This window comes from Bos mutus, chromosome 15 (assembly GCF_027580195.1).
Source record: "Bos mutus isolate GX-2022 chromosome 15, NWIPB_WYAK_1.1, whole genome shotgun sequence".
Taxonomy (NCBI): Eukaryota; Metazoa; Chordata; class Mammalia; order Artiodactyla; family Bovidae; genus Bos; species Bos mutus.
Window position 1 is genome coordinate 34,348,435 of NC_091631.1, and position 26,874 is coordinate 34,375,308.

Genomic DNA, 26,874 nt, shown 5'->3' on the forward strand with positions numbered 1-26,874 from the left:
AGTAGGACACAAGTGTTAAGTAAAGGCAAAGAAAAAGAAGGTCAAGATTACCCTGCCTCCCCATGTATGAACTTGGGCAGGTGCTAACTTCCTGAGTCTCAGGTTTGTCATTGGTAAAAAGCGTAATAGTTATGCAGACTTTGTTGGGCTATCAAGGGAGTTAAATGAGATTATGTAGCCAAAGACTTGTCACACACACAGGAGCTCAGTATTCAAGGGAGTTAGATTATATAGCTAAAAGACCTCTCTATCTCACAGACACACACACACAGACAGAGCTCAGTATCCCCTGGTTATTTCTAGGTTTATTGCCTGAAAGGTTGAAGAGGTTGGTGTATGAGAGGTGCCCTGTGTTCCCTCCCAAACATCCCAGATTCTCTGATACTCTTCCTCCGTGGGTGCTGGAGAATCATTGGCAATCCTCAGATATCAATTCAGTTGCTTAGAAAACCGACCAGGACCTTTGAAGCTGCAGCTAAGTCCCAGCGTCTTTCTCAGGAGCCATTTATTTCCCCTTATTTCTGCTTTGAGAGCCTTCACCTTTTTCGAATCACCAAGGTGGTCCGAAAAGGTCCTGCGCTTAAGAAATCTCTCCTTTGTTGGTGAATTTCGGCCCCAAACCCCGCATTTGGGCTTCTAGCATCCGTAGGCCCATGGTTTATGCCCAGACTGTGCTTTTCAAGTTCAAAGCCGGGACTCCATTCTGCAGATGGGGCAGGTGTGGTTCACACTTCACCTTTTCGCGCAAAGCATCCAGGAACGTGCTTTGGATTCCCGCGGCGAGGGGCGATGGGAGAAGGTGTGGGTTTGCCTCGGGACGGAGCGCGCACTCGCTTACAAGCTCCAAACCTGGGCGCGGTCGCTCTGAGCGCGAGGTCCCGAACCGAGTCCCGCGCTCCTCTAGGAGCCCGCGAGCGCCCCCGCCCCTCTCAGGCGCCCAGGCCGGGGCCGCCCGGATCCTACCCCGCGGCACGCACCCCTGACCCGCCCCGCCCCCCGGCGGCCGCGAGTGGCGGGCGGAGCGCTAGAAGAGAGGCGCGCTGGGCTGTGCGGCGCCGCCTCTCCTCGGTGCCGGGGGAGGGACGGAGGGGCCAGGCGGGAGAGAGAGAAAGCCCGACCGACCGGCTGGCCGAGAGCTGCATGCAACCGGTGGGAGGCCGGGCCGACTGGGGCTGGGGCTCGGGCGGTTTCTCCGCGGATCCCTGGCGGCGAGCGCGGACGGCCCGGAGGCGGCGGCTCTGAGCTGGCAGGCGGAGGGTTGTCTCCCGCGCCCGCCTGCCCTGCTCGGTCTGAGGATGCGGGGGGGCGATGCCCGGGGCCAGGGACGCGCTCTGTCACCAGGCGCTGCAGCTGCTGGCCGAGCTCTGTGCCCGCGGGGCCCTGGAGCACGACAGCTGCCAGGATTTCATCTACCACCTGCGGGACCGCACCAGACCCCGGCTCCGCGACCCAGGTGAGTGCCGCCGCCGCTGCCCGGCGCGACCCCAGGGCCCTGGACTGGGAGTTGGGGCCGCGCCAGGGCCTGAAGCAGGGGAGCGAGGCGGACTGGAAGGAGGAGGGCGGGTGACCACCCAGCTAGGGGAGGGGACCAGGAACCAGCGCACCGTGGCCTGATGCTGGACCCGGGCGGGAACCCCGGCGGAAGCTGCTGCGTGGAGGCCGAGTCCGGGTGGGTTGTTGCGAGGTTGGAGGGACCACGCCCGTCACCTGCGCTCGGGTCACCGGGGCTCCTGGGGGCGGCTCCCGAGCTCGGAACCCTGCGCGCCACTTCCCAGGCTCTGCGCTCCGGGCGAGGAGAGGCCGCGGCGGCCTCGCGAGTCTAGGGAAGGGGGACGAGGCCAGAGGAAACTCTGGGAAGTTGGGAGTTGGGGACGGCCCTGGGCTGTGGCTGAATCCCACCGGGCGCCTCTCACCCTCCCCCCGGAGCGTCTGTTTCCTTTTCTGTCTGGGGTAAGAAGGGCGGGGCGGGAGCCGACGCTGGGCCGGGGGCTGGGAGTTCCAGGTCCCGGGCAGCCGGGCCTGAACCCGTTCCCTCCAGGTCTGTCCTCGTGGAGGCGGCCTGGGCCTGGGCGCCCGGCTCGCCCAGCTCCCGCTGCCGGGCACACGGAAGTCGAGGGGCTCACGGGTCATGCCTTGTGCACCTACAGTTATTCTTAATGAAAGTTTCGAAGCTCCTAACTTTGGAAAGTTCATTTATTTTGGCCTTTGACCAATTAAGGTTGGAAGAGGAAGTTTTAGTGGAGCCGTTTGCTTTTCCCCAAGGGTCCTGGGTCTCTCGCATCTTCTCATCCACTGCCGGTTATTGGAAAACACATTCCTTACAAATATTTACTTGAGATTCTTCTCACCTTGAGGAATAATTTTCTCAAATAGTCTCTCGACCTCAGTACTAAAAAAAAAAAAAAAGAAAGTATAATGTAGTTGGGTTGTTAAAGATGGAGTAAGAAAATGGTGTTTCCCCTAGTATTCCTGTGTATAAAATACTTGAGCTATTGGTGTGCAAATTATCTAGTATGAATTTTCCTCATTGTAAGCCAATCCATTACATAAAAATCCATTTACCCAAGGGTAAGTTAGAGAATTATTTGCTTCATAAAGAGGTCTACTCTGAGCCTGACTTAAATAGCATTTCCTTGATAATATATCCAAGATAGGTCTGTGGAATGAAGAGAAGTTATCTATTAAAAGTTTATATCAGATTTTTTCTACTCAAAGGCTTTAAAAAAAAAAAAAAGATTATTGTTTCCCCTTGGCTGTGGTTATATTAATTAAGTGTATGGGATGGTCACTAATGTGTTACTTCAAAGTGGAGAATTAAGTCAAGAAATGCTGTTGATTGCATATCATTTCCCCAGGGGTTTAATGCCCAGCTTTTGTGTGGCTCCTTGCTGGACTGATGTGCTACCCAGACTGCAGACAGGAAATGACAGCACTTCATTCAGGAACAGGGGGCCTGGGATGATGTCCTCATTGGAGGAAAACTTCTTTCCTTAGCAGGAGAAACAAGGAAATTATCTTGCTTGCTTCATCCAAAGCTAGTGTTAAGTGTTGAAACGTGTCACTTCTTTGCCTGTGCCTGTGCCAGGAGTCCCCATCGTTAGCACGCATAAGCAGTCCTCTGTGGGTTCACCAGAGAAGATAGATGAGGCCTCTCGCTGAGTTGAATGTTTAACATGCCATATCTTTTTGTCTGATTTTTGTGCCTCTGCTCCTTTTAATCTACAAGCTAGATCCCATGTTCTTAGGTTTTTTCCTCAGCCCCTGCACTCAGAAGCCCTTACAAAAGTCATGTCTGATTCCTTGGCTGAGAAATAGCCAGTGATATAGAGTATGCCATACTATTCTTTGAGTTCCTGAAAGCACTGCTCTGTTATCTCAAACTAGGGTATAGCAGTTTTGAGGTAGCCCAGTGACCCTCTGGATCTTTGGTTTATGGTCAGGAAGTAGCCTGTTGATGAGGTAGGCGGGGGAGGGGGACTGTGAGTGCAAGATCAGAGGAACTGAGACTGAAGCCCCTATCCAAGGTACACCCTCTTCCAGGGCCCTTCAGCTCAGGCCAGAATCTCTCTTCACTCCCCACCTTTCTCTCTTTACCCACATTAATTCTTACATCAAATGCATTTATCTCCATCCCTTTAAAGCTGTTTGGTTGTCCAAGTCAAGAGTTCCTTTCATTTCTGAGCCTTAAACGCTGAGTGGTCGGAGTAGCTGCACTGCCCAAAGCTGTGAATGGTACCCATGCTGCTGCGTAGGGGAACCAGAGCAACTCCGTACAGCAGCAGTGCTGGTACGTGGGTCCCTAGAGCAGGTCATCTCTGTAGTGGGGGACTTCCTTTTCTGTAAAGGAGCCCACTTGAATGCCATGTTTCAGTTTTTTCTGCCCATTGTCTGTCCCTGACTACCCAGTGGTAATTAGGTTTTCTCAAGCTCAACTGAGGAACTTTGGCTTTGAAAGGAAAATGAGATATAATTCCCTGTGGATAGCTGAATGACATTGCGTGTAGTATGTTTGTTCATTTTTCCAGAGGTGGGATAAGCCTGGGTCACAGACCAGTGGGCCATCAGAAAGGTTATTCTTTGCCCAGGTGACTGCAGTGCTCTGATGTGGGAGTACAACTCTAGTCTTCCCTAACTTGGTATTAAGAGAGAATTTAGTGAAAATGTGATTTAAAAAAAAATGAGGCTAAGTCATAAATTGAAACTTGAGTGTCTCATCCAGTCCTTCATCTGTACCAACTATGGAAAGTAAAGTGTGGGTCTTTAAGCGGAGGGTGAGCATTTTTCCATAGAGAGCAATTAGAATCCCATTAGGTGTCATTATGTTGTTTCCATATATTGGCAATGCCAGGCATTAACTTGTGAATTTCAGCAAATAGCCTTCACAGCAGAGAGAAGAAGTGCAAAGGTCCTGAGATAGAAGTGTCTTTGATGTTATTCAAGGAATAGTTGAGTTCATGGGTGGCTGGCACAGAGCAAATAAGATAGAGAATGTCAAGAAATATGATTAATGGTTAATGGAGGGGGAAGATCATGTAGGGTCTTCTAAACCATTATAATGGCTTTGGTTTTTACTCTGAATAAAAAGGGATTGAACAGAGAAGTGGCAACCCTTTGACTGCTGTGTTGAGAAAATACTGTTGAAGATCAAGGGAAAAAGATAGGGAAACTTGTTAGCAGGCTATTCTAGTAATCCAGACAAAGGGGATAGTATGCACAGTTTGAAGATACAGTGGTCAGATTTGTTGATGGAATGGATGTGAGAAGTGAAAGAAGAGGAGTTAAGGATGACACCACGGCTTTTTTGACCTAAGCAGCTCCATTTACTTATAAGACTTTAGGAGGAGCAGAGTTGGAAGGAAAATAAGTTTTTATTTTATTAAAATTTTTTGTTCACTAAAGATTTTTTGTACTTATTATATATGCAGTATCTTTTAGTTAGTTCCACAGTGACCTGAGGCATGAACATCTTCTTTGATGTTATCAGCTGGTCAGTGCTCATACTTTGTAACTGGGGACTACACTCTATCTCCTCAAGAGGGCCTGTTGATTTTAGGAGAGTAGTTATTACTAAAAGGTCTTTTCTTGCATGTAATGAAAAGCTCTGTTTCACTTCCACTCATTGATCTTTATTATACTTATTTCAGTCAAAAAAGAATTCATCTCCTCTCCGTTTGGCTGTTATGGGGTAGTGATTGTAACTTTTCTCATCCTGTTGTTTCCACATCTGGAAAAGAAAAAGAGGATTGAATCAACTCATTCTAGGTTTTAACTATGTTTTATAATTTTCTTTGTAAGTCTGTTCTTCTGAAGGGTGCCAACCACATCTGTGCCAAGCACTTTATGTAGGTCATTTCATTTAATCCTCATAACGTCTTCTAAGACCTTGCTGCTCAAAGTGTTCAGCTGTGCACCAGCAGCATCAGCAGCATCTGGGAGCTTGTCAGAAATGCAGACTTTCAGGCCCCCCTCCAGACCTACTGATGTGAATCTGTGTCTCAACAGGATCCTCAGGTAATTCATAGGCACATTAAAGTTTGAGAATCATTTTTAAAAGAGATTGTATATATGAATAAATTGAAGTGCAGAGAGCTAAACTAGCCCAGGGCCATGGGTTTCTTTGTAAGAAAAAGAGAGTCAAGTCTAAGTCAGAGTAGTTTCTAGGTAAACACATCACATATTCTAAATATCTAGGAGTTACTGTCAATGAAAATTTCCTAGGTTATTTTTTTCATTTAAATGTCCTATCTCTATTCTGTTTTTCTATAATGGATTTAATCTCTAATTGTAGGTTAAATTCTATGCAGTTATAAAGATTTTCCTCAGTATTTTTACTTTTACTTTTTAAAATTAAAATGTAGTTGATTTAGAATGTTAAGTTAGTTTTAGGTGTGTAGCAAAGTGATTCAGTTTTATACACACACACATATCTTCTTTTCCAATTTTTTTCTATTTTAGTTATTATATTGATTATAGTTCCTTGGGCTATATAGTAGGTCCTTGTGTTTATTTATTTTTACATATAATAGTGTGTATCTGTTAATCCCAAACTCCTAATTTATTCCTCCCTCTTTAGTTACCATAAGTTCATTTTCTGTGTGAGTCTGTGAGTCAATTTCTGTTTTGTAAATAAGTTCATTTGTATCTTTTTACAGTTTCTAAAAGATTGCACATATAAGTGATATTTGTCTTATATGTGATATCATATCATATGATATTTGTCTTTCTCTTTCTGACTTACTTTACTTAGTGTAATATTCTCTAGGTCCATCCATGTTGTGGCAAATGGCATTATTTCATTCTTTTTCCTGGCTGAGTAGTATTTCATACTCTGTGTGTGTGTGTGTGTGTGTGTGTGTGTGTATACACACCACATCTTCTTTATCCTTTCATCTGTTGACGGACATCACTCAATATCTTGGTCATGAATTCTTTTATTCATGATACTAGTTTTCCATTGATATTCCAGCTCAATTCATATTTCTTTTTTGCAAAATTAGGAAAGATGGTATCAAGGCAGGCACTTTGACTGTTACCTTGTACAGTTACCACCCAAATCAACTAACTGATTCTTAAATTTCTTTTGACAATATTACCCCCAATTTTTATTTTGAGGACTCTTTAAAAATATCATGAGAATCCATTATATTCACTCAGTGTAGGAGAAAAAAAGAACAAATTGAGAAAATCATGTCCAAATTATTAAAAGGCCAGAAAGTGGAACTGTCATTAATTAATGTCACCTTACATTTATTTAGAGTGAAGTAACTTATTAAAAGATGTACGTGTAAAATAATAATTAAATATAGTTCGTAAGGAAAAATTTCCAAAATAATCACTGAGATTAAACATTAACCTTAATTCAGAGTTTCAAAGAAAGTCAACGGAAAAATCAGCCTTAAAACACTGAATTTTTATGAATAGACATTGGTGTGATTATGCACAATGGGATTAATTTTTAAAAATTAATGTTAATTGCAATCAGGAACTGGAGAGTCTTATAAGGAATGAGTGACATATTGGATGCACAATCTGTGAAGATTTAATTTGCATTTACTTCAGTGACATTTTAGGGCTTCTTCATAAATATTTTATTTAAACAAGTGTGTTTTCATCTCCGTGGGATTCCTCTACATGGATCAGTGAGTGCTTTAGTCATGAGGTAATTTTCAAGAGGGAAAAACAAAAGCAAATTCTGGTAAAAGCATCATAGGCAGCTTTGTGGCCAGCCACCTCTTTCAGAGTAAACAATGAAAAGCACACACTTTTTATGTAGGCTAAACTTTCAAGGAAAACTTAATCTGACACCTAAGGGAAATCACCCTAACATTCCCTGTTATGTATAGAATATGGGCATTGCTTTCACTGTAAAAGCATACTGGCTCTTTCGTGTTAGTGTGTGTATGTGGACTTTCTCATATGGTTGGCTTAAAAAAATATATATATCAGAATCCCTTCCTAAGTGACTTACTTGAGGAAACTAACAAGTTCCAGGGAAAGAGAAGAGCTTAATGAGAGGCACCAGTGGGAGGGCAGTCTCATTTTCCAAAAGACAACTCTGGAGTCTGTATTTCTGCTTTCTAAATGAAATCACATTTGAGCCATAAATGTTTACCACTTAAAGTGTTTCGTTGGGCTGGCTCAAAGTACGACTTTAAACCAAGGCAAACTCCAACAGCTAGATTCTGCAGGTCTTGAAATATTCCTCGTGCATGTATTTTATCACACAACAACTTTTATACCAACACTGGTAGAACTGCATTCGAAAGAAAAAAAATCTCCCCCAGGAAATCAAGATGACGAAGTGGAATAAGCAAGAACTTTGGAATCAGAATCTGGTCCTGCCCTTACTAGTTTTATGACCTTGAGCAAAATATTTAATTCTTCACATTGTTCGGGGCTTCCCTGGTGGTTCAGTTGGTAAGGAATCTGCCTGCAATGCAGGAGACCCAGATTCGATCCATGTATAAAATGGGAGTGGAGGGCTGTTACAGCACAGCACCCAGAGTAAATGCTCAAGTGAATGCTCAGTAAACGGATTTGGTGGTGGTAGTATCATCTGTCCATGATTCCCTCAGCTGCTGGATCATCGAAAAAGCAAGAGAGTTCCAGAAAAAGTCTACTTTTGCTTTATTGACTACGCCAAAGCCTTTGACTGTGTGGATCACAACAAACTGTGGGAAATTCTTAAAGAGATGGGAATACCAGACCACCTGACCTGCCTCCTGTATGCAAATCAAGAAGCAACAGCTAGAACTGGACATGGAACAACAGACTGGTTCTAAATCAGGAAAGGAGTACATCAAGGCTGTATATAGTCACCCTGCTTATTTACCATCTATACAGAGTACATCATGCGAAATGCCGGGCCGGAAGAAGCATAAGCTGGAATCAGGATTGCTGGGAGAAATATCAATAACCTCAGATATGCAGATGACACCACTCTTATGGCAGAAAGCAAAGAAGAACTAAAGAGCCTCTTGATGAAAGTGAAAGAGGATAGTGAAAAAGTTGGCTTAAAGCTCAACATTCAGAAAACAAAGATCATGGCATCTGTTCCCATCCCTTCATGGCAAATAGATGTGGAAACAATGGAAACAGGAAGAGACTTTATTTTTTTGGGTTCCAAAATCACTGCAAATAGTGACTGCAGCCATGAAATTAAAAGACACTTGCTCCTTGGAAGAAAAGCTCTGACCAACCTAGACAGCATATTAAAAAGCAGAGACATTACTTTGCTAACAAAGGTCCCTCTAGTCCAAGCTATGGTTTTTCCAGTAGTCATGTATGGATGTGAGAGTTGGACTCTAAAGAAAGCTGAGTGCGAAAGAATTGATGCTTTTGGACGGTGGTGTTGGAGAAGACTCTTGACAGTCCCTTGGACTGCAAGGAGATCCAACCAGTCCCTCCTAAAGGAAATCAGTCCTGAATATTCATTGGAAGGACTGATGCTGAAGCTCCAAAACTTTAGCCATCTGATGGGAAGAACTGACTCATTGGAAAAGACCCTGATGCTGGGAAAGATTGAAGGCGGGAGGAAAAGGAGACAACAGAGAATGAGATGGTTGGATGGCATCACTGACTCGATGGACATGAGTTTGAGTAGGCTCCGGGAGTTGGTGATGGACAGGGAAGCCTGGTGTGCTGGAGTCCATGGGGTCACAAAGAGTCGGACATGACTGAGCAACTGAACTGAGTGATGTTGTGGGTTTGATTCCAGATCAGTACAGTAAAATGAGTCACATGAATTTTTTGGTTTCTCAGTACCTATAAAAGTTATGTTTACACCATTCTGTGATTTCTTCAGTGTACAATAGCACTATGTCTTTAAAAAGTACATAATTTAAAAATATTTCATTGCTAAAAGATGCTAACCATCTTCTCAGCCTCCAGTGAGTCATATTTTTTGCAGTAGTAACCTCAAAGATCACCAAAACAAATATAGTAATGAAAAAGTATGAAATATTGGGAGAATTATCAAAACATGACAGAGAGACATGAAGTGAGCTAGTGTTGTTGGAAAAATGGCCTGATAGGCTTGCTTGATGTGAGGTTGACACAAACCTTCAATTTATTTTTTAAAAAATGCAGTATCTGTGAAGTGCAATAAAGAGAAGCACAACAAAATGAGATAAGCCTGTAATCATTCATAGGCAAAATTTACTATTTTACTTTTTTGTAAACTTAGCATTTTATCACCACTTATTAGCTCTATGACCCTGTAAAGTTATTCAGTCCCTGTGTCTTAGTCTTCTCATGAATAAAGTGGAGTGCTATTACCCAAACAAAATACAGGATGCCAAGGTATTCAAATTGTTCAAAATTATTCAAATTCAAATTTGAATTTCATATAAATAGCAAGTATCCATTGTTTATCTGAGATTCAAATCAAATTGGGCATCTTACATTTTTATTTGCTAAATATAGCAACCCTACCTTAGTATCTATCTCTTAACACATGTGAAATACTTATCATAGTACCAGGCACATAGTAAGTGCTCAGTAAATATTAGACATTGTTACTACTATTTTTATCATTTTTCAGTGATGAACAATCATTATCATATAATTATTGTCATGAATATATACATATATTCCAAAAGGTAGGTAAGTCTTTTTTTACTTAACCTTTCTTTGGGGTTATTTCTAGCATCTGATTTTTCCTTTCTATAAATAATATTTTATATCTATAGTATCCCACTCTCTTTTAAGAAAATTTCTTAATAATTAATCATCACCGATGGATTCCAATTGCTTTCCAGCATATCTAGGCCAGTTAGCACTGCTACCTGTCAACAGTCAGTATACTACCATTGGGAGGTACAATGCAACAAAAGGTGGCTAATGCCTACCTGGTTGTTGTTTCAACTTGAATTTTTTTTGTTGGTAGTGAATGTCTTTTTAAACCAGTTTATGTTTTCTGTATGTGGATTTTGTGTGCTTATTCTCTACCATGTATAAATATATGTTTTGAGACTCCTAATGTATTTCTTACCAATTTGCATTAGTTGGATGATAAATATTCTGTCAAATTAGCTTATAGAAGCAGTGTATAGTCAGTGTACTCAGGTTGTCTGTCTATACTCAATCCATTCCACTAGACTGCCTTTTAAAATGTTATAAGTCCATCAAGAAATGGAGATTCTTTGTAACATTCTTCCCATGCAAAGTGCCTTTATTTATGTGAGGTATGAAAAAAATTGTTATGTAACTTGAATCTCTTTTTCCTTCCCCATGTTCAATCTCCCCCAGGACTGTAGCCACATGATCTGATCATTGTCCTAATTAAGTTAAATTAAAAAAAAAAAACATCCATTGAGTGCCTCTTAAGTGCCAGGTGGACTTTCCTGGTGGCTCAGATGGCAAGGAGTCTTCCTGCAATGCAGAAGAGCTGGGTTCTGTCCCTAGGTCTGGAAGATCCCCTGGAGAAGGAAATGGCAACTCCTTCCAGTATTCTTGCCTGGAGAATCCCATGGACAGAGGAGCCTGACGGGGCTGTAGTCCATAGGGTTGCAAAGTGTTGGACATGACTGAGCAACTAACACGAAGTGCCAGGTACTAGGTTGGGTGTCACTGATTCGAAAATACATTAGACATAATTACTGCCCCTGAAAGTGAAGAGGAACTAAAAAGCCTCTTGATGAAAGTGAAAGAGGAGAGTGAAATAGTTGGCTTAAAGCTCAACATTCAGAAAACGAAGATCATGGCATCCGGTCCCACCACTTCATGGGAAATAGATGGGGAAACAGTGGAAACAGTGTCAGACTTTATTTTTCTGGGCTCCAAAATCACTACAGATGGTGACTGCAGCCATGAAATTAAAAGACGCTTACTCATTGGAAGGAAAGTTATGACCAACCTAGATAGCATATTCAAAAGCAGAGACATTACTTTGCCAACAAAGGTTCGTCTAGTCAAGGCTATGGTTTTTCCAGTGGTCATGTATGGATGTGAGAGTTGGACTATAAAGAAAGCTAAGTGCATAAAAATTGATGCTTTTGAACTGTGGTGTTGGAGAAGACTCTTGAGAGTCCCTTGGACTACGAAGAGATCCAACCAGTCCATCCCAAAGGAGATCAGTCCTGGGCGATCATTGGAAGGACTGATGTTGAAGCTGAAACTCCAGTACTTTGGCCACCTCATGCGAAGAGTTGACTCATTGGAAAAGACTCTGATGCTGGGAGGGATTGAGGGATTGGGGGCAAGAGGAGAAGGGGACAACAGAGGATGAGATGGCTGGATGGCATCACTGACTCGATGGACATGAGTCTGGGTGGACTCCGGGAGTTGGTGATGGACAGGGAGGCCTGGCGTGCTGTGATTCATAGGGTTGCAAAGAGTTGGACACGACTGAGCAACTGATCTGATCTGATCTGATGGAACTGAGAAGGCAATGGCAACCCACTACAGTACTCTTGCCTGGAGAATCCCAGGGACGGGGGAGCCTGGCGGGCTGCCGTCTGTGGGGTTGCACAGAGTCAGACAGGACTGAAGTGACTTAGCAGCATGGAACTGAGAAAGCAATAATTACAATTGATAAAGATCACAAGGGAGACATGTACTGGATACAGTGTGGGAAAAGAGAGAAGTAATTATTCAGTGGATCTATAGAGAACTCCTGGAGAAGTTGATTCTTGGGTGGAGCACTTTGCTTGGAATGTGTAGGGGAGAAAGACATTTTAGAAATTTACGAACATTATAGGATGAGAGAGAATGGGTCTTTGGTAATAGTAAGTGAAGCATGTGTTGGGAATGTTGAGAGTTGAGCCTGCTCTAGTAAACACTAGTTGTCAGATCATGGAAGTCCTTGTTTGCCATTGTCAAAGTCCCACAGAGGACTTGGGCTGGAGTACTCTGCTGCAGGTATCTTGAAGGAAGTACAGTTTAGAGTGATGAGCCCAAAGGATCCCTTCTCAGCAAAGTAGTTTGGAGATTTGAGGATGGGGCAAGTTCTGTGGGTGCACATCTCGAGTCTTCCTAGTTCTCATGGGAAAAAAGCTGGTGGTGATGTTCCTCCTTACTGAGTTAGGGTCCTAACAGATTAGAATCACTGCATGGATGATTACCTATTCAGATCCCCAAATGTGTCACCCTGAAACTCAAGTGTAATTACCTCATCTAGTTGTAAAAACTGCCTTTAGCAAGTGTAGTCATCTGGTTCAAACATCTGGATTTCAGATAAAATTTCAGACTGTGCCAACAGTAACATCTTGCTTCCTTGCCTGTTTATTTAATAATGAAAAAGCAGTGTGTTCAGTTGCATTGCAGTCATTCAGTTTGAGGATATGCACAGTCTGTTTTCTCTGATGTTATAGGGCCGTGAAGGGAGCAAGCATGGCAAGCCTAGTGCCTACCAAGCCATGCTGTGGAGATGGTGGTTTATTCTATACACAGGGGCTGCCAAGAGGCCAGTACAGTTCTTTAAATGAAATGAATGCCCTTAGGCAGGTCCTACACTTTTCCACTTTTCGTATCGCCCCACCTCCCCTGTGCCACACACACAAATTGAGTTTGCATTAGCTGCAGCACTGCACACCAACTGAAGAGTTTTAAGCTGAAAACTGAGGTGAGCAGATTTGTCCCCTGATGAGATGACTCTGGAGGCAGGATGAAGGTTGATTGCAGAGATTATGATTAGAAATGCCATTCATTTACTCATCAAACGTTTATTAAACCTCTCCCAAGTACAAAGCTCTATTCGAGGTATTGTACGCACCTAGGTACCTTGATACAGTATTGTACATACACTAGGGAATCAAACAGAATATAAAAAGCTTGCCTTATGAAATTTACAGGTTGACTAGAGGAAAATACTATGTAAATAAGCTAATTACAGAGTATGTTAGCTACTGATAGTGCTAAGGAGAAAAATAAAGCATGGAAAGAGCATAGGTGTGGGAACTAAAATAGCATCACTGAGAAACTGATGTATGAGTAAAATCCAGAGATGTGGGAGCAAGATGTGCACATATCAGGAGGAAGAGCATTCCAGGCAGCAGAATAGCAGGTGGAAAGGTCCTGAGGCAGGTGCATGCTTGGTTTGTTTAGGTATTAGCTGGGGGCAGTGGGACTGTGGTAGAGTTGGCAAGGAAGAGGAAAGTTTTAGGTTAGGAAAATATTATGTGCAAATGTAATTGCAGTTTTGGACCATGAATTTTAAATCATTTTACCTAGGCTCAAACACATCTTTACTAATCAAAGTAGGAACCATTACAATCAGCATATTTTTGCCAATAATATGTAAGTTTGACCATTCCTGTAGAGTAAAAATCCATGCTTTGAGATTCAACAAACTCTTGGAAAGCATTTTCTGCTTCCTGCTGGTTGTAGGAGTGTTTTCCTGCAAAAAGTTGTTGAGTTGCTTAAAGAAGTGGTAGTCAGTTGGCAAGGGGTCAGGTGAACATAGCGGATGAGGCAAAACTTTGTAGACTAATTCATTCAACCCCTGAAGCATTGGTTGTGTGACATGCAGTTGGGCGTTGTCATGGAGAAGAATTGGGCCCTTCCTGTTGACCAGTGCTGGCTTCAGGCATTGTAGGTGCATCTCATTGATTTGCTGAGCATACATCTCAGATGTAATGATTTTGCTTTGATTCAGAAAGCAAAAAAAGTGGACCAGATGGGCAACAGGCCACCAAACAGTGACCATGAACTTTTTTTGGTGCAAGCTTGGCTTTGGAAAGTGCCTTGAAGCATCTTCTCAGTCCAGCCACTGAGCTGGTCAGTGCTGGTTGTCATATAAAATCCACTTTTCATTGCACGTCACAATTTGATTGAGAAATGGTTTGTTGTTGTTGTGTAGAATAAGAAAGACGATACTCAAAACGGATGGGTTTTTTTTATCTTTGTACAGCTCATGAGGCATCCATTTATCAAACTTTTTCACCTTTCCAATTTGCTTCAAATGCTGAATGAATTTTACAGTGGTTGACGTTGAGTTCTTGAGCAACTTCTCATGTAGTTGTAAGAGAATCAACTTTGATGGTCCTCTCAGTTGGTCATTGTCAACTTCTGATGGCCAGCCAGTGTTCCTCATCTTCAAGGGTCTCACCTCCTTTGCAAAACTTCTTGAACCACCACTGCATTATATGTTCATTAGCAGTTCCTAGGCCAAATTTGTTGTTGATGTTTCAAGTTATTTCTGCTGCTTTACGATCCATTTTGAACTCAAATAAGAAAATTGCGCAGATTTGGTTCTTGTCTCCCATCATTTCCCTAGTCTAAAATAAACATAAAATACACAGAAAGTAATAAATTATTAGTAAAAAAAAAAAAGTAAAGTAAGAAATGCACATTTAAAAATGTGTAATATAACCACATTTATTTAAGAATGTATTCCAATATCAAATGGCAAATTTCAACGGTACAAAAACTTCAATTACTTTTGCATCAGCCTAATAGTAGTTGAGATCAGAGAAGTGATGTCATGCTGATTGAGGCCCTAGAAGCTACTGCCATTTTTACTCAGAGAAAGATGGGAAGCCATCAGAAAGTTTGAAGCAGAGGAGTAATAATAACTGAGTTAGGAATGGAAAGGATCACTCTGATCAGCATATAGAAAACAGGCTGTTAGAAGGGTGGAATCAGGGAGAGCAGTGATGTGGATGGTGTGAGAGATGATGATAGCTTAGACCAGAGTGTTAGCATTCGAGATGGTAAGAAGTGGCCAGATTCGAGGTAGCTGGAAGGTAGAGAAATAAGTTTGAAGGGAAAATTGGGAGCTCAGTTTTGGATATGTTAGGTTGGAAATGCTTATTAGAGTGTCAAGTAGGGAACAGACTAGGAAGCCAGACTTAAAAGTGTGTGAGAAAGATGACTGTCCTGGAGACACAGATGTGAGAGTTGTAGATTTGGCGGTGATATTTAAAAGGAATCATCTGGGAAGGTGGTGGTGCCTAGAGGTGAGAAGAGGACTGAGTTCTGGAACTCTCCAATATTAAAAGGATGGAGAGAAAATGAGGAACCAGCAAAAGAAGTCTAAGAGACCAGAAGATCCAAGCAAGAATATTGACCTGAAAGCCAAGATGAAGAAGAAATTGTGTGAAAGAGGAAAAAGTAAACATCTGTATCATATGCTACCATTAGGTCAAGTAGAATGAGCGCTGATCACTACCACAGCAGTTAAGTGACGTAGGAGTCATTGGTCATGAAGTTGATTAGCCATTATCATTGAGAGGTGAGAACAAGCCAGACTGGAGTGGCCTTAAGAGAAATTGATGGGAGAGGAATTGGGGGCAATAAAAACAAAACAAACTACTCTTTAAAGTGTTTCTGTAGACAAGAGTAGAAAGAAATGAGTTTGTAATCACTGGTGAGGAAAGTGAGATTAAGGGTTTTTTTGTTTGTTTGTTTTTTCTTTTTAATTTTTTAATTGAAGGGTAGTTGCTTTACAGAATTTTGTGGTTTTCTGTCATACATCAACAAGAATCAGCCATAGCTACACCCATGTAACCTCCCTGCCATCCCTCTCCCCCTCCTATGCTTCAGCCTGTCATAGAGGCCCTGTTTGGGTTCCCTGAGTCATATAACAAATCCTCGTACCATATGTAAAATAGATAGCCAAAGGGCTTTTGTTTTTATTTAAAGTTAAAAGAGATAACAGCACTTAGGTGAAGGGAATGATCTGGTAGAGAACAAAAATTCATGGTATAAGATAATGAGGGGAGACTTACTGGAGGGATATCCTTGAGTGGGCATTGGGATATGCTCCTGGAGGTCAAGGAGCAAGTCTAGACACATACACACTATCAGCATAAAGATGACAGTTAAAGCTGAGAGATTAGATGAGTCTACCAAGGAGTAACTGAAGGTAAAAGAAGTCAAACAACTAGTTAGAGGTAAGGGAGGGAGAAGGAACCAACAAACGAGATTGAATAGCAAGTAGGGTGGGAGGAAAATCAGGAGTGTGGTGGCCTAGAAGTGCAGAAAGTATTCCTAGGAGGATGGCATGAGACCTTATGTGAAATGCAGCTGGTGGGTCAGGTATGTTGAAGACCAAGGACTGCTCATTGCATTTAGCAATGTGGTAGTTCACTGGTGACCTTGAACTGAGTGGTTTTGAAGTGGGGATAGGTGAATAGAGTGGGTGAAAGTCTGATTATAGTCTCTTTAAGAGATTATGAGAGGAGAGAAGTTGAAGAAAGAGAACATACCCTGCTTTTTTGTTTCACTGTGAAGGAAAAGGGAGGAGAAAATGATTCAAAAGATGGTTTGTAAAGAAAGAAGAAAATAATTGTTGGTATGCTGGAGAGATGTTAAAAATGATGCAGAGGGTTGAACTGCCTGAGTGATGTGTTTTGAGTTGGTGTGTTTTTCAACCAGTTCATTTGTTGTCAAGGAAACAGGGCAGAGTATGTGGTCCCAGGTGAGTAGGTTGGTATGGAATCTTATAGAATTGTCTTCTGTTTGCTCTTCTGTTATCAGTGAAGAAAGAGGCTTCAGGGTTACCATCTGAGAGTGAGAATGGGGTAGAAGATGCTGAAAGTTTGACAAGAGTGAAAGGTAGAAATAATAGTCCAGGAGGTAGGAGATTGAATGGATTAGGGAAGTAGAGGATGCCTGCCAGACAACATTAAGGACCCACTTGAAGGTGGTGCTTGTGAATTTAAAATGATATCCATCAGCGTGGATATAAGGTTTTCTCTCACCACGTGCAGCTGTGTCTGTACAGGCATGAGGTGACGGGAGCAGCCTTGTGCTTATGTATGACAATGAAAGTGTGGCAAAAGAATTGACAGTATATAGATAACCTACTGAGTGGGAAAAGATATTTGCAAATGATATGACCAGTAAGGGGTTAATATCCAATATATTGGATTGGCCAAAAAGTTCATTTGGGTTCTTCCAGAAGATGTAACAGAAAACCCCAAATGAACTTTTTAAGCCAGCTCAATATATAAACAGCTTATATAACTCAACGTCAAAAAAACCTGATTAAAAAATGGACCGAAGACCTCAGACATTTTTGCAAAGAGAACATGCATGTGCAGGGCCACCAGGCACATGAAAAGGTGCTCAACATCACTAGTCATCAGAGAAGTGCATATCAGAACCACAGTGAGGCATCACCTCATGCCTGTCAGAATGGATAGCATCAAAATGGGCATACATGACAAATGTTGATGAGGATGTGGGAAAAAGGAAACCCTCACAAACTGTTGGTGTTGGTGGGAATGTACAGTGGTGCAGCCACTGTGGAAAACAGAATGGAGGTTTCTCAAAAAGCTAAATAGAAGAACTACCATATGACTCAACAGTTCCACTTTTGGGTATATATCCAGAAAAGAAAACACTAGTGGGAAAAGATTGCTGTACCCCTGTGTTTATACCAGCATTATTTACAGTAGCTGCTTTCAGGTATGGAAGCAACCTAAGTGTCCATCAGCAGACACATGAATAAAGAATGTGCATATATATACACGGGAATACTACTCAGTCATAAAAAGGAATGAAATGTTACCATTTGCTACAACATGGATGGACCTAGAGGGTGTTATGCTCAGTGAAATTAGTTAATCAGATAAAGACGAATACTCTTTAAGTTATCACTTATGTGTAGTATCTAAAAAATACAGCAAACTAATAAATATAACAAAAAAGAAACAGATGCATAGATATAGAGAACAAACTAGTAGTTACCAGTGGGGAGAGGGTAGGAGAGAAGGGCAATATAGTGGTAGGGGATTTAGAGATACAAACTATTAGTTACAAACCAAGCCACGGGATATATGGTACAATACAGGGGACAAAGTCAATATTTTATAAGGCTATAAGTGGAGTATAGTCTTTAAGAACTGTGAATTACTGTATTGTATACCTGTAATTTATTTAATGTCCAGGTGTGCAAGGTGGATTTAGAAAAGGCAGAGGAACCAGAGATCAAATTGCCAGCATCCACTGGATCATAGAAAAAGCAAGGGAATTCCAAAAAATATTTACTTTTGCTTCATTGACAATGCTAAAGCCTTTGTGTGGATCACAACAGACTGTGGGAAATTCTTAAAGAGATGGGAATACCAGACCACCTTACCTGCCTCCTGAGAAGCCTGTGTGCAAGTCAAGAAGCATCAGTTACAACTGAACATGGAGCAATGAACTGGTTCAAAATTGGGAAAGGAGTACATCAAGGGTGTGTATTGTCACCCTGTTTATTTAGCTTATGTGCAGAGTACATCATGTGAAATGCCAGGCTAGATGAAGTACAAGCTGGAATCACAAGATGATACCACGCTAATGGCAGAAAGCAAAGAAGAGCTAAAGAGCCTCTTGCTAAAGTTGAAAGAGGAAAGTTAAAAAGCTGGCTTAAAACTCAACTTCAAAAAAATAAAGATTATGGCATCTGGTCCCATCACTTCATGGCAAATAGACGGGGGCGGGGGGGCGGGATGGAAACAGAGACAGATTTTATTTTCTTGGGCTCCAAAGTCACTGTGGATTATGACTGCAGCATGAAATTAAAAGACACTTGCTCCTTGGAAGAAAAGCTATGACCAACCTAAACAGCATATTAAAAAGCAGAGACTATACAAAGGTCCATATAGTCAAAGCTATGGTTTTTCCAGTAGTCATGTAGGGATGTGAGAGTTGGGCCACAAAGAAGGCTAAGTGCCAAAAAACTGATGCTTTCAAACTGTGGTACTGGAGAATACCCTTAAGAGTCCCTTGGACAGCAGGGAAATCAAACCAGTCAATCCTAAAGGAAATCAACCCTGAATATTCATTGGAAAGACTGATGGCTGAAGCTGAAGCTCCAATACTTTGGCCATCTGATGGGAAGAGCTGACTCATTGAAAAAGATTGAGGGCAGGAAGAGAAGGGGGTGACAGGGGATGAGATAGTTGGATGGCATCACTGACTCAATGGACATGAGTTTGAGCAGACTCCCGGAGATGGTGAAGGACAGGGAAGCCTGGCGTGCTGTGGTCCTTGGGGTCTCAAAGAGTCAGACATGACTGAGAGACTGAACAACCATTTTTATAATGTTGTACACCAACTATGTTTAAAAAACACGAAAAGACTTGAGGGTATATAAAGTGGAGTCGTTAGAATGATTGAATTTGAGGTTTCATCTAAGTAAGGAAAGTACAGTGGACACATGGTGAGTTGGGAATAGTGAAGAGGTGGTAGGGTTAGTGGACTGCAGGTGCTCTGGGGGAGGTGATTACTGGGAATGCAGTGAGGATGGAGCCAGACAGAGATTATAGAAGGTTACAGCTGCTCGATGACTGGGTCTAGGGTGTGATCATGGGAATGAGGCTGTAAGGCAGGGTGGGGGACAAGCGATTGGAGGAAGAAAGGGAAAGAACCAGAGTTTGGGAAGTATTGAACTAACCAAAAATTAAGACAGAAGTAGTGTTGGAGAGAGTGACAGCAGGCCAGGAAGTAACCTGCACGAGGAATGTCTGCGATGAGAATGTGTAGGATGATACAGTGGTGCAGTTGGGTACCTGCAGAATCAAAGCTGGGGGATTTTAAGGAAAACACCAGAAATAGTAGACTCTTAGTATTTATCCAGGCAGAAGTGTTGAAGGGATGTTTTAAGACAGTGGAGTTGGAAAACTGATGATAGATGTAAAAATGTTTTTAATTGGTTTTTTTAAGTTCATTTTTAACTGTATTAGGTCTTTGCTGCTTTGTGCCGGCTTTCTCCAGTTACGGTGAGTGGGAGCTACTCTTCGTTGTGGTTCATAGGCTTCTCGTGTGGTGGCTTCTCTTATAGTGGGGCATAGACTCTGCAGGCTTCAGTAGCTGCAGCCTGCAGGCTCTAGGGTGTGTGGCCTTCAGAATTTACCACACAGGGTCTCGGGAGTCGTGACCCACGGGGTTTAGTTGCCTGAGGCATGTGAAATCTTCTCAGACCAGCAATTAAACCCATGTCCCCTGCATTGGCAGGCAGATTCCTATCCACTGTACCACCAAGAAAGTCCAAAAAATATTTGCTTTATTAAACTTTATTTTGTATTGAAATGTGGCCAATTAACAGTGTTGTGATAGTTTTAGGTGAACAGCGAAGGGACTCAGCCATACATATGTATGTACCCATGTCTCCCCTAAACTCCCCTCCAATCCAGGCTGCTATTATAACATTTATATTACAAATATTAAGAGGTAAAATGGTTGGTACACTGATAAGAATTAGAGGAATCCTAATTTCCAAATTTCTGGCATAAGTACCTGGAAGATGGTCATGTGATTTATTAGGTTTACTGTTGGAGGTCCAGCAATTTTTGTGGGAAATAATACAATTATTTTTAAATCCTTGAAGTATAAGAATGTATTGAGATCTGATGCAGATGTCCAGGCAGATCTACCAGTCAACTGGTAGGTCATTGGGAAAAAGTTAGTGGAAATCAAAGAAGGTGAGGAAAGGTTGAATGCTAAGGCCCACTAGAAACTTATTTAAGAGTTTTGGAAAGTGATTCTTAATCCCAGCTGTGCATCAGAATCAATTGGGAAACTTTTGAAAACACAACTGCCCAGTCCCCAAACTGACTAAACCAGAATCTTCTGTAGTAACACCTAAAGTATCTCTACATGTGAGTCTGGTGTGCAGCCAGGGTTGCAAATGACATGCATTTATAGCTTTTATGGATTGAGATTACTTTTTACAGCCCCATTGTCAAAATAATTGCTCCAACCATCTGTATAAAACCATTATAAAATGTTAGGGAAGGAAATCTAAGCATGAAATGCCTTTACTAATATCATTTATCTTTTTTTTCCTTACCACAATAAGTTATCTCCCAATTATTAGTAAGTACAGCTGCTGTTGATGCAACTGATAATAAATTCTATAGAAAATTTAGTTGTAGGATGTGGCTGTAGCATTCTGGTGCTAACTAAAATCATGCTCTTCTTTATTGCTGCTGCTACTGCTAAGTCACCTCAGTCGTGTCCTACTCTCTGTGACTCCATAGACGGCAGCCCACCAGGCTGCCCCGTCCCTGGGATTCTCCAGGCAAGAACACTGGAGTGGATTGCCATTTCCTTCTCCAGTGCATGAAAGTGAAAAGCGAAAGTGAAGTCACTCAGTCGTGTCCAACTTCGCAGCCCCATGGACTGCAGCCTACCAGACTCCTCCGTCCATGGGATTTTCCAGGCAAGAGTACTGGAGTGGGGTGCCATTGCCTTCTCCGTATTTACAGTATACTTATCCTAAATTAAAAATAAGTGATAATCATATTACATGCCTAGCAATAAAGACAGAGAAGGCAATGGCACCCCACTCCAGTACTCTTGCCTGGAAAATCCCATGGATGGAGAAGCCTGCTAGGCTGCAGTCCACGGGGTCGCTAAGAGTCGGACACAACTAAGTGACTTCGCTTTAACTCTTCACTTTCATGCATTGGAGGAGGAAATGGCAACCCACTCCAGTGTTCTTGCCTGGAGAATCCCAGGGATGGGGGAGCCTGGTGGGCTGCCATCTCTGGGGTCGCACAGAGTCGGACACGACTGAAGCGACTTAGCAGCAGCAGCAGCATACTGTAAATAAGGTCTGTAAAAATTCTAATGAGGCTCTGAGCTTAGAGAATGTGTTTGCTTGATTCCTATAGGCTATCAGTCCTTCTTTCCGGTATGTTTACTTCCCATCAGAAAAACCTGGGTAACAAAGAAATAGGCATGAATGACAGTATACATTAGAACCACTTGTGACACTTTACTCAGAAAGTCTCAAGTTAAGCATATTTTCAGTTCTGATGTTTTCGAATAGTATGGATGTCAGTTGATGGCATAGCTGAGCTAGCTCTAAGGACTTCCCAGATTATTTCATAGGGAGTGAGAAAACTCTTGTTTGTTCTTCTCTAATCTGTTCCATTGTGACTGATACTTAGATTTAATGTCACCATAATATCCTGAATTTATAGGTCATCCTTCTTCTGGGGCTTTGGAAATGCTTTGTGTGGATTACTTTAATTTTGATGCAGCTAAAATTCATCATGTTATGGAACCTATTTCAGAGAGAGTCTACAAAGAGAACTAGAAAATCCCCCAAGCGTTTCTTTTTTACTTCCAAATGCCATTGGTAGAAGCATCCATTGATCCTAACTCCATGCTGCTGCTTTAGAGGCCATTTGTGTGTGGATTACTGGAGGCTTCTCTGGGAGGAATCTAATCCCCATAGGTTCGGTTTGAGAGGATCCACTCTGCAGCTGATAAAGATTAAAATTGCAGCTCTTTTCCATTACATTGGTTTTTTGATCTTTTAATTTTTGTATTATTTTACACTTCAGTGGCTCAATCACAGCTGTCTTTCCCAGTGTCTCAGTATGTGGGAACTGGGAAGTTAAATTGGACAGATTCACAAAACAAAGGTTTTATAGCATATGCTAGTACAGTAAAAGGTGATGTTTTAAGGTATGGGCAGTCATCAGATTTAATCCAGGGAAGCACATGGAGAGGAGTAGGTATTAAATAGTGCCCTTATAATAATGCGACTTAGAGCACAGTGGAATGTCAGAGAAGGGTCAGAATTGGCTGTTATACTGTTTGATTCTTTTAAAGAAAATTTAAAAAAATTATTGATGTATAGTTGATTAACAATACTGTCTTAGTTTCTGGTGTACAGCAAAGTGATTCAGTTATATATGTGTGTGTATGTGTATGTATGTACACGTATATATACACACCCACATGGGCTTCCCTGGTGGCTCAGTGGTAAAGAATCCACCTGTGATGCAGGAGACATAGGAGACCCCGGTTTAATCCCTGGGTGAGGAAGATCCCCTCTTGCCTGGAGAATGCCACGGACAGAGGAGCCTGGCCAGCTGCAGTCCATGGGGTTGCAAAGAGTCTGACAGAACTGAAGCAACTGAGCATGCATGCATATATATACACATATCCTTTTTCATATTCTTTTCTATTAAGATTTATTACAGGATATTGAATATAGTTCCCTGTGCTATACTGTAGGAACTTGTTTGTTTATTTTATATACACAGTAAGTCCCCTACATACATATGAGTTCTGTTCCAAGAGCATTCATAAGTCCAATTTGTTCCAACAAATTGTTAGCCAGTAAGTCCAACAAAGTTAGCCTAGGTATCCAACTAACACAATCAGAGATAGTACTGTACTGTAACAGGTTTATAATACTTTTCACACATATAATACATTAAAAAACACAAAAATATTTTTAATGTTATAGTGCCTTGAAAAGTATAGTGGTACAGTACAGTGCTGGCTATACAGGGGCTGGCATAGAGTGGACAAGCAGGAAGAACTGTAGACTGGAGGAAGGAGAGGATGTGAGAGCTGGTAGAGCTGGTAGAGCTGAAGGATCATCAGCAATAGGAGGTGGAGAGCAAGCCGCAGTTTCACTCACACCTGAGGGTGACGGCACAGGTTCTGCTTCCTTGCTGACACCAAATGCATGTTCCCATCTTTGAAAGTTTGCAACTTCAGGGTTCAGCTGTAGCAGTTTGTATCTGCTAATCCCAATTCATCCCCCTTTTCTTTGCTTTTCATGTCTGTGAGTCTGTTTCTGTTTTGTAAATAAGTTCATTTGTATCATATTTTAGATTCCACATGTAAGTTGCATCATATGATATTTGTCTTTCTAACTTGGGAGACCCTGGTAGCTAGCTGGTAAAGAATCCACCTGTAATGCAGGAGACCCTGGTTCGATTCTTGGGTCGGTAAGATCCACTGGAGAAGAAATAGGCTACCCCTTTCAGTATTCTTGGGCTTCCCTGCTGACTCAGCTGGTAAAGAATCTGCCTGCAATGCTGGAGACCTGGGTTCCATCCCGGGGATGGAAGATCCCCTGGAGAAGGGAACGGCTACTTACTCCAGTATTCTGGCTTGTCCATGGGGTCGAAAAGAGCTGGATACAACTGAGCGACTTTCACTTTGACTTACTTAGTGTGCTAATTTCTAGGTCCGTCTATGTTGCTGCAAATGATATTCTGTCTTCTTCTATGGCTGAGTCCCTAGTATTCCATTGTAAATGTAACACATCTTCTTTATCCATTCATCTGTTGACAGGCATTTAGGCTGCTTCCACGTCTTGACTATTGTAAATAGTGCTGCTATGAACATTGGGGTGCGTGTATCTTTTTGAATTAGTTTTCTCTGGATATATGCCCAGGAATGGGATTGCTGGATCATGTGGTTAACTCTATTTTTAGTTTTTTGAGGAACCTCCATACTGTTTTCCAAAGTGACTACTGACTTAGATTCTCACCAACAGTGTGGGAGGGTTCTCTTTTCTCCACACCCTCTCCAGTATTTATTATTTGTAAACTGTTTAATGATAATCGTTCTGACCAATGTAAGGTAGTTTCTCATCATAGTTCTGATTTGCATTTCTCTAACAGCGATTTTGAGCATGTTTTCAAGTGCCTGTTGGTGATCTGCCTGTCTTCTTTGGAAAAATGTCTGTTTAGGTTTTTTGTATGTTTTTTGATTTATGTTCTTTGAGTTTTTGATATTGAGTTGTATGAACTCTTAGTATATTTGGGGAATTAAGTCCTTGTTGATTACATCATTTACAAATATTTTCTCCCAGTTAATACATTGTCCTTGTTTTGTTGATGGTTTCCTTTGCTGTGTGAAAACTTGTAAATTTGATTAGATCCTATTTGTTTATTTTTGCTTTTTATTTCTGTTGTCTTGGGAGACTCACCTAAGAAAACATTGCTACAATTAATGTCAGAGAATGTTTTTCCTATGTTCTCATCTAGGAATTTTATGGTATCATGCCTTATAAGTCTTTAAGTCATTTTGAGTTTACTTTTGTGTATGGTGTGAGGGAGTGTTTTAGCTTCATTATTAAATGTTTGAGAAATTTTTTCATTTAACATTAAAATAACAAGTGCAAAGTATCTGTGGGTTTTATATTGTCTTTGTCGCCTCTTTTTCCAAGGCCTTAAGCTAATTAAACTAGCATTCCTACAGTAAATATACTGGAAATGATGTAGAAGTCATTAAATGTGACTTATTTTAGGCTAATAAATAGTACAATAAACAATGATGGCTTAGTAGGCATAAACTTTTACTTTTAATAAATGAAGAAGGATTTAAATATATAGAAACAAGTTTGTTAAAACTTCAGAGGTTAGAAAAATCAGAATTATAGTGGGAGACCATCATACTTCACTAATAATACGACACATCAAATAGACAAAAAATAGAGGATAGAAGTAATGTAGTTAAAGGTTCGATTTATATGAAATACTTCTGAAATTTTCTACTCACCAAGAGAAAAATAACGTTCATGGACCATTTCAAAAAAGTGCTCAATATATGATCAGACTGTACAAAAGGAGCATTAATTCCTAAAGATCAGAATATTATGGGCTATATTTACTGACCATAATGCAATAAAACCATCAAGGAATGAGTAACAGGTAGCAACAATTACTCCAAAACCTCAAATACCTGAAAACTGAACTCTTTCAGAAGTCTCTTGAATAAAAAAAAGTCAGAAATGGAAACTGAAATTATAGGCACAAGGAGACAATGGAAATGAAAGCATGTATATAAGAACTGTAGAGTCTAAAAAAGAAAAAAAAAAACCTGCAAAGTCCAGCCAAAGCTGTACATAGATGAAAATTCATAACTTTAACTTGTTATAGTATATAGAGTGATATAAAATAAACTAGGATTATATTTAAGAACCTACAAGTTGGAAAATGAAGTATACCAAAAAATGTAGGAGCAAAGCATTAGTAAAATCAAAAGAAAAAAAATAGTGCTTAGAAAGTGGAAAAAAAACAAAACCAGCTTGTCTAATTTTGTATCACAATTACACTTCAATTTAAAAAACAAAGAAAATGGTGTTAGTAAATAAAATGAAGATAAGTTTCTTTGAATTATAAATAAGTAAATACTTTGCTCTTTTGATCAGGAGAAAATTATGAGAAAATGTGACTATAAAGCAAGAGGAATGAGTAGGGGGTTTAATAAGAGATATAGAAGGGATTAAAAAACATAAGAAAATGTGTTTTTCTTATGCTGATGATGTGGAAATACAAATTGAGTGGAAGGTATAAACATCTCAGAGCAGGTATAAAAATATATAGAGGAAACTGAAAGGTAATCCAAGAACTATTCCACACAAAACGTTTTAGGCCCAGCTATTTGTATGCGTTGCTGCTGCTGCCTTATGCATTAGGTCTATCAAAATATCTAACAATGCATCATCATCTCATTTGTTGGAACTGTAATATTCATTGCAAATTTGTGTCAAATTCTCATTGTAAATTTTTTTTTTTTTGATGAGCACAAGAATTCAGTAAAGGTCACCAATACGTATGCTACCTGGAAATAATCATTGTTACTATTTTCTTTTTTAACTAGAATTGCTTGATTCAGCCTTGGCACATTAAATATTTTCCAACAAAATCATCAAATTGTCCTCTGGAGAGGTTTTAACAG

At 41.1% G+C, this 26,874-nt stretch overlaps 1 protein-coding gene across 2 annotated transcripts in view; it reads left to right on the forward strand.

Annotated features, from left to right (window-relative positions):
- Nucleotides 1-1,035: 1,035 nt before the first annotated feature.
- Nucleotides 1,036-26,874, forward strand: part of SYT9 (synaptotagmin 9) — a 208,748-nt gene continuing 182,909 nt past the window's right edge. The window contains exon 1 of one of the 2 annotated variants that reach the window (XR_011467032.1): nt 1,036-1,453. Coding sequence is in view for 1 of the 2 variants with exons in the window: in XM_070383860.1 (XP_070239961.1) it covers nt 1,309-1,453 (145 nt within the window). In the remaining variant the exon portion in view is untranslated. The remainder of the gene's footprint in view (nt 1,454-26,874) is intronic. The other variant, XM_070383860.1, reaches the window with a different exon arrangement.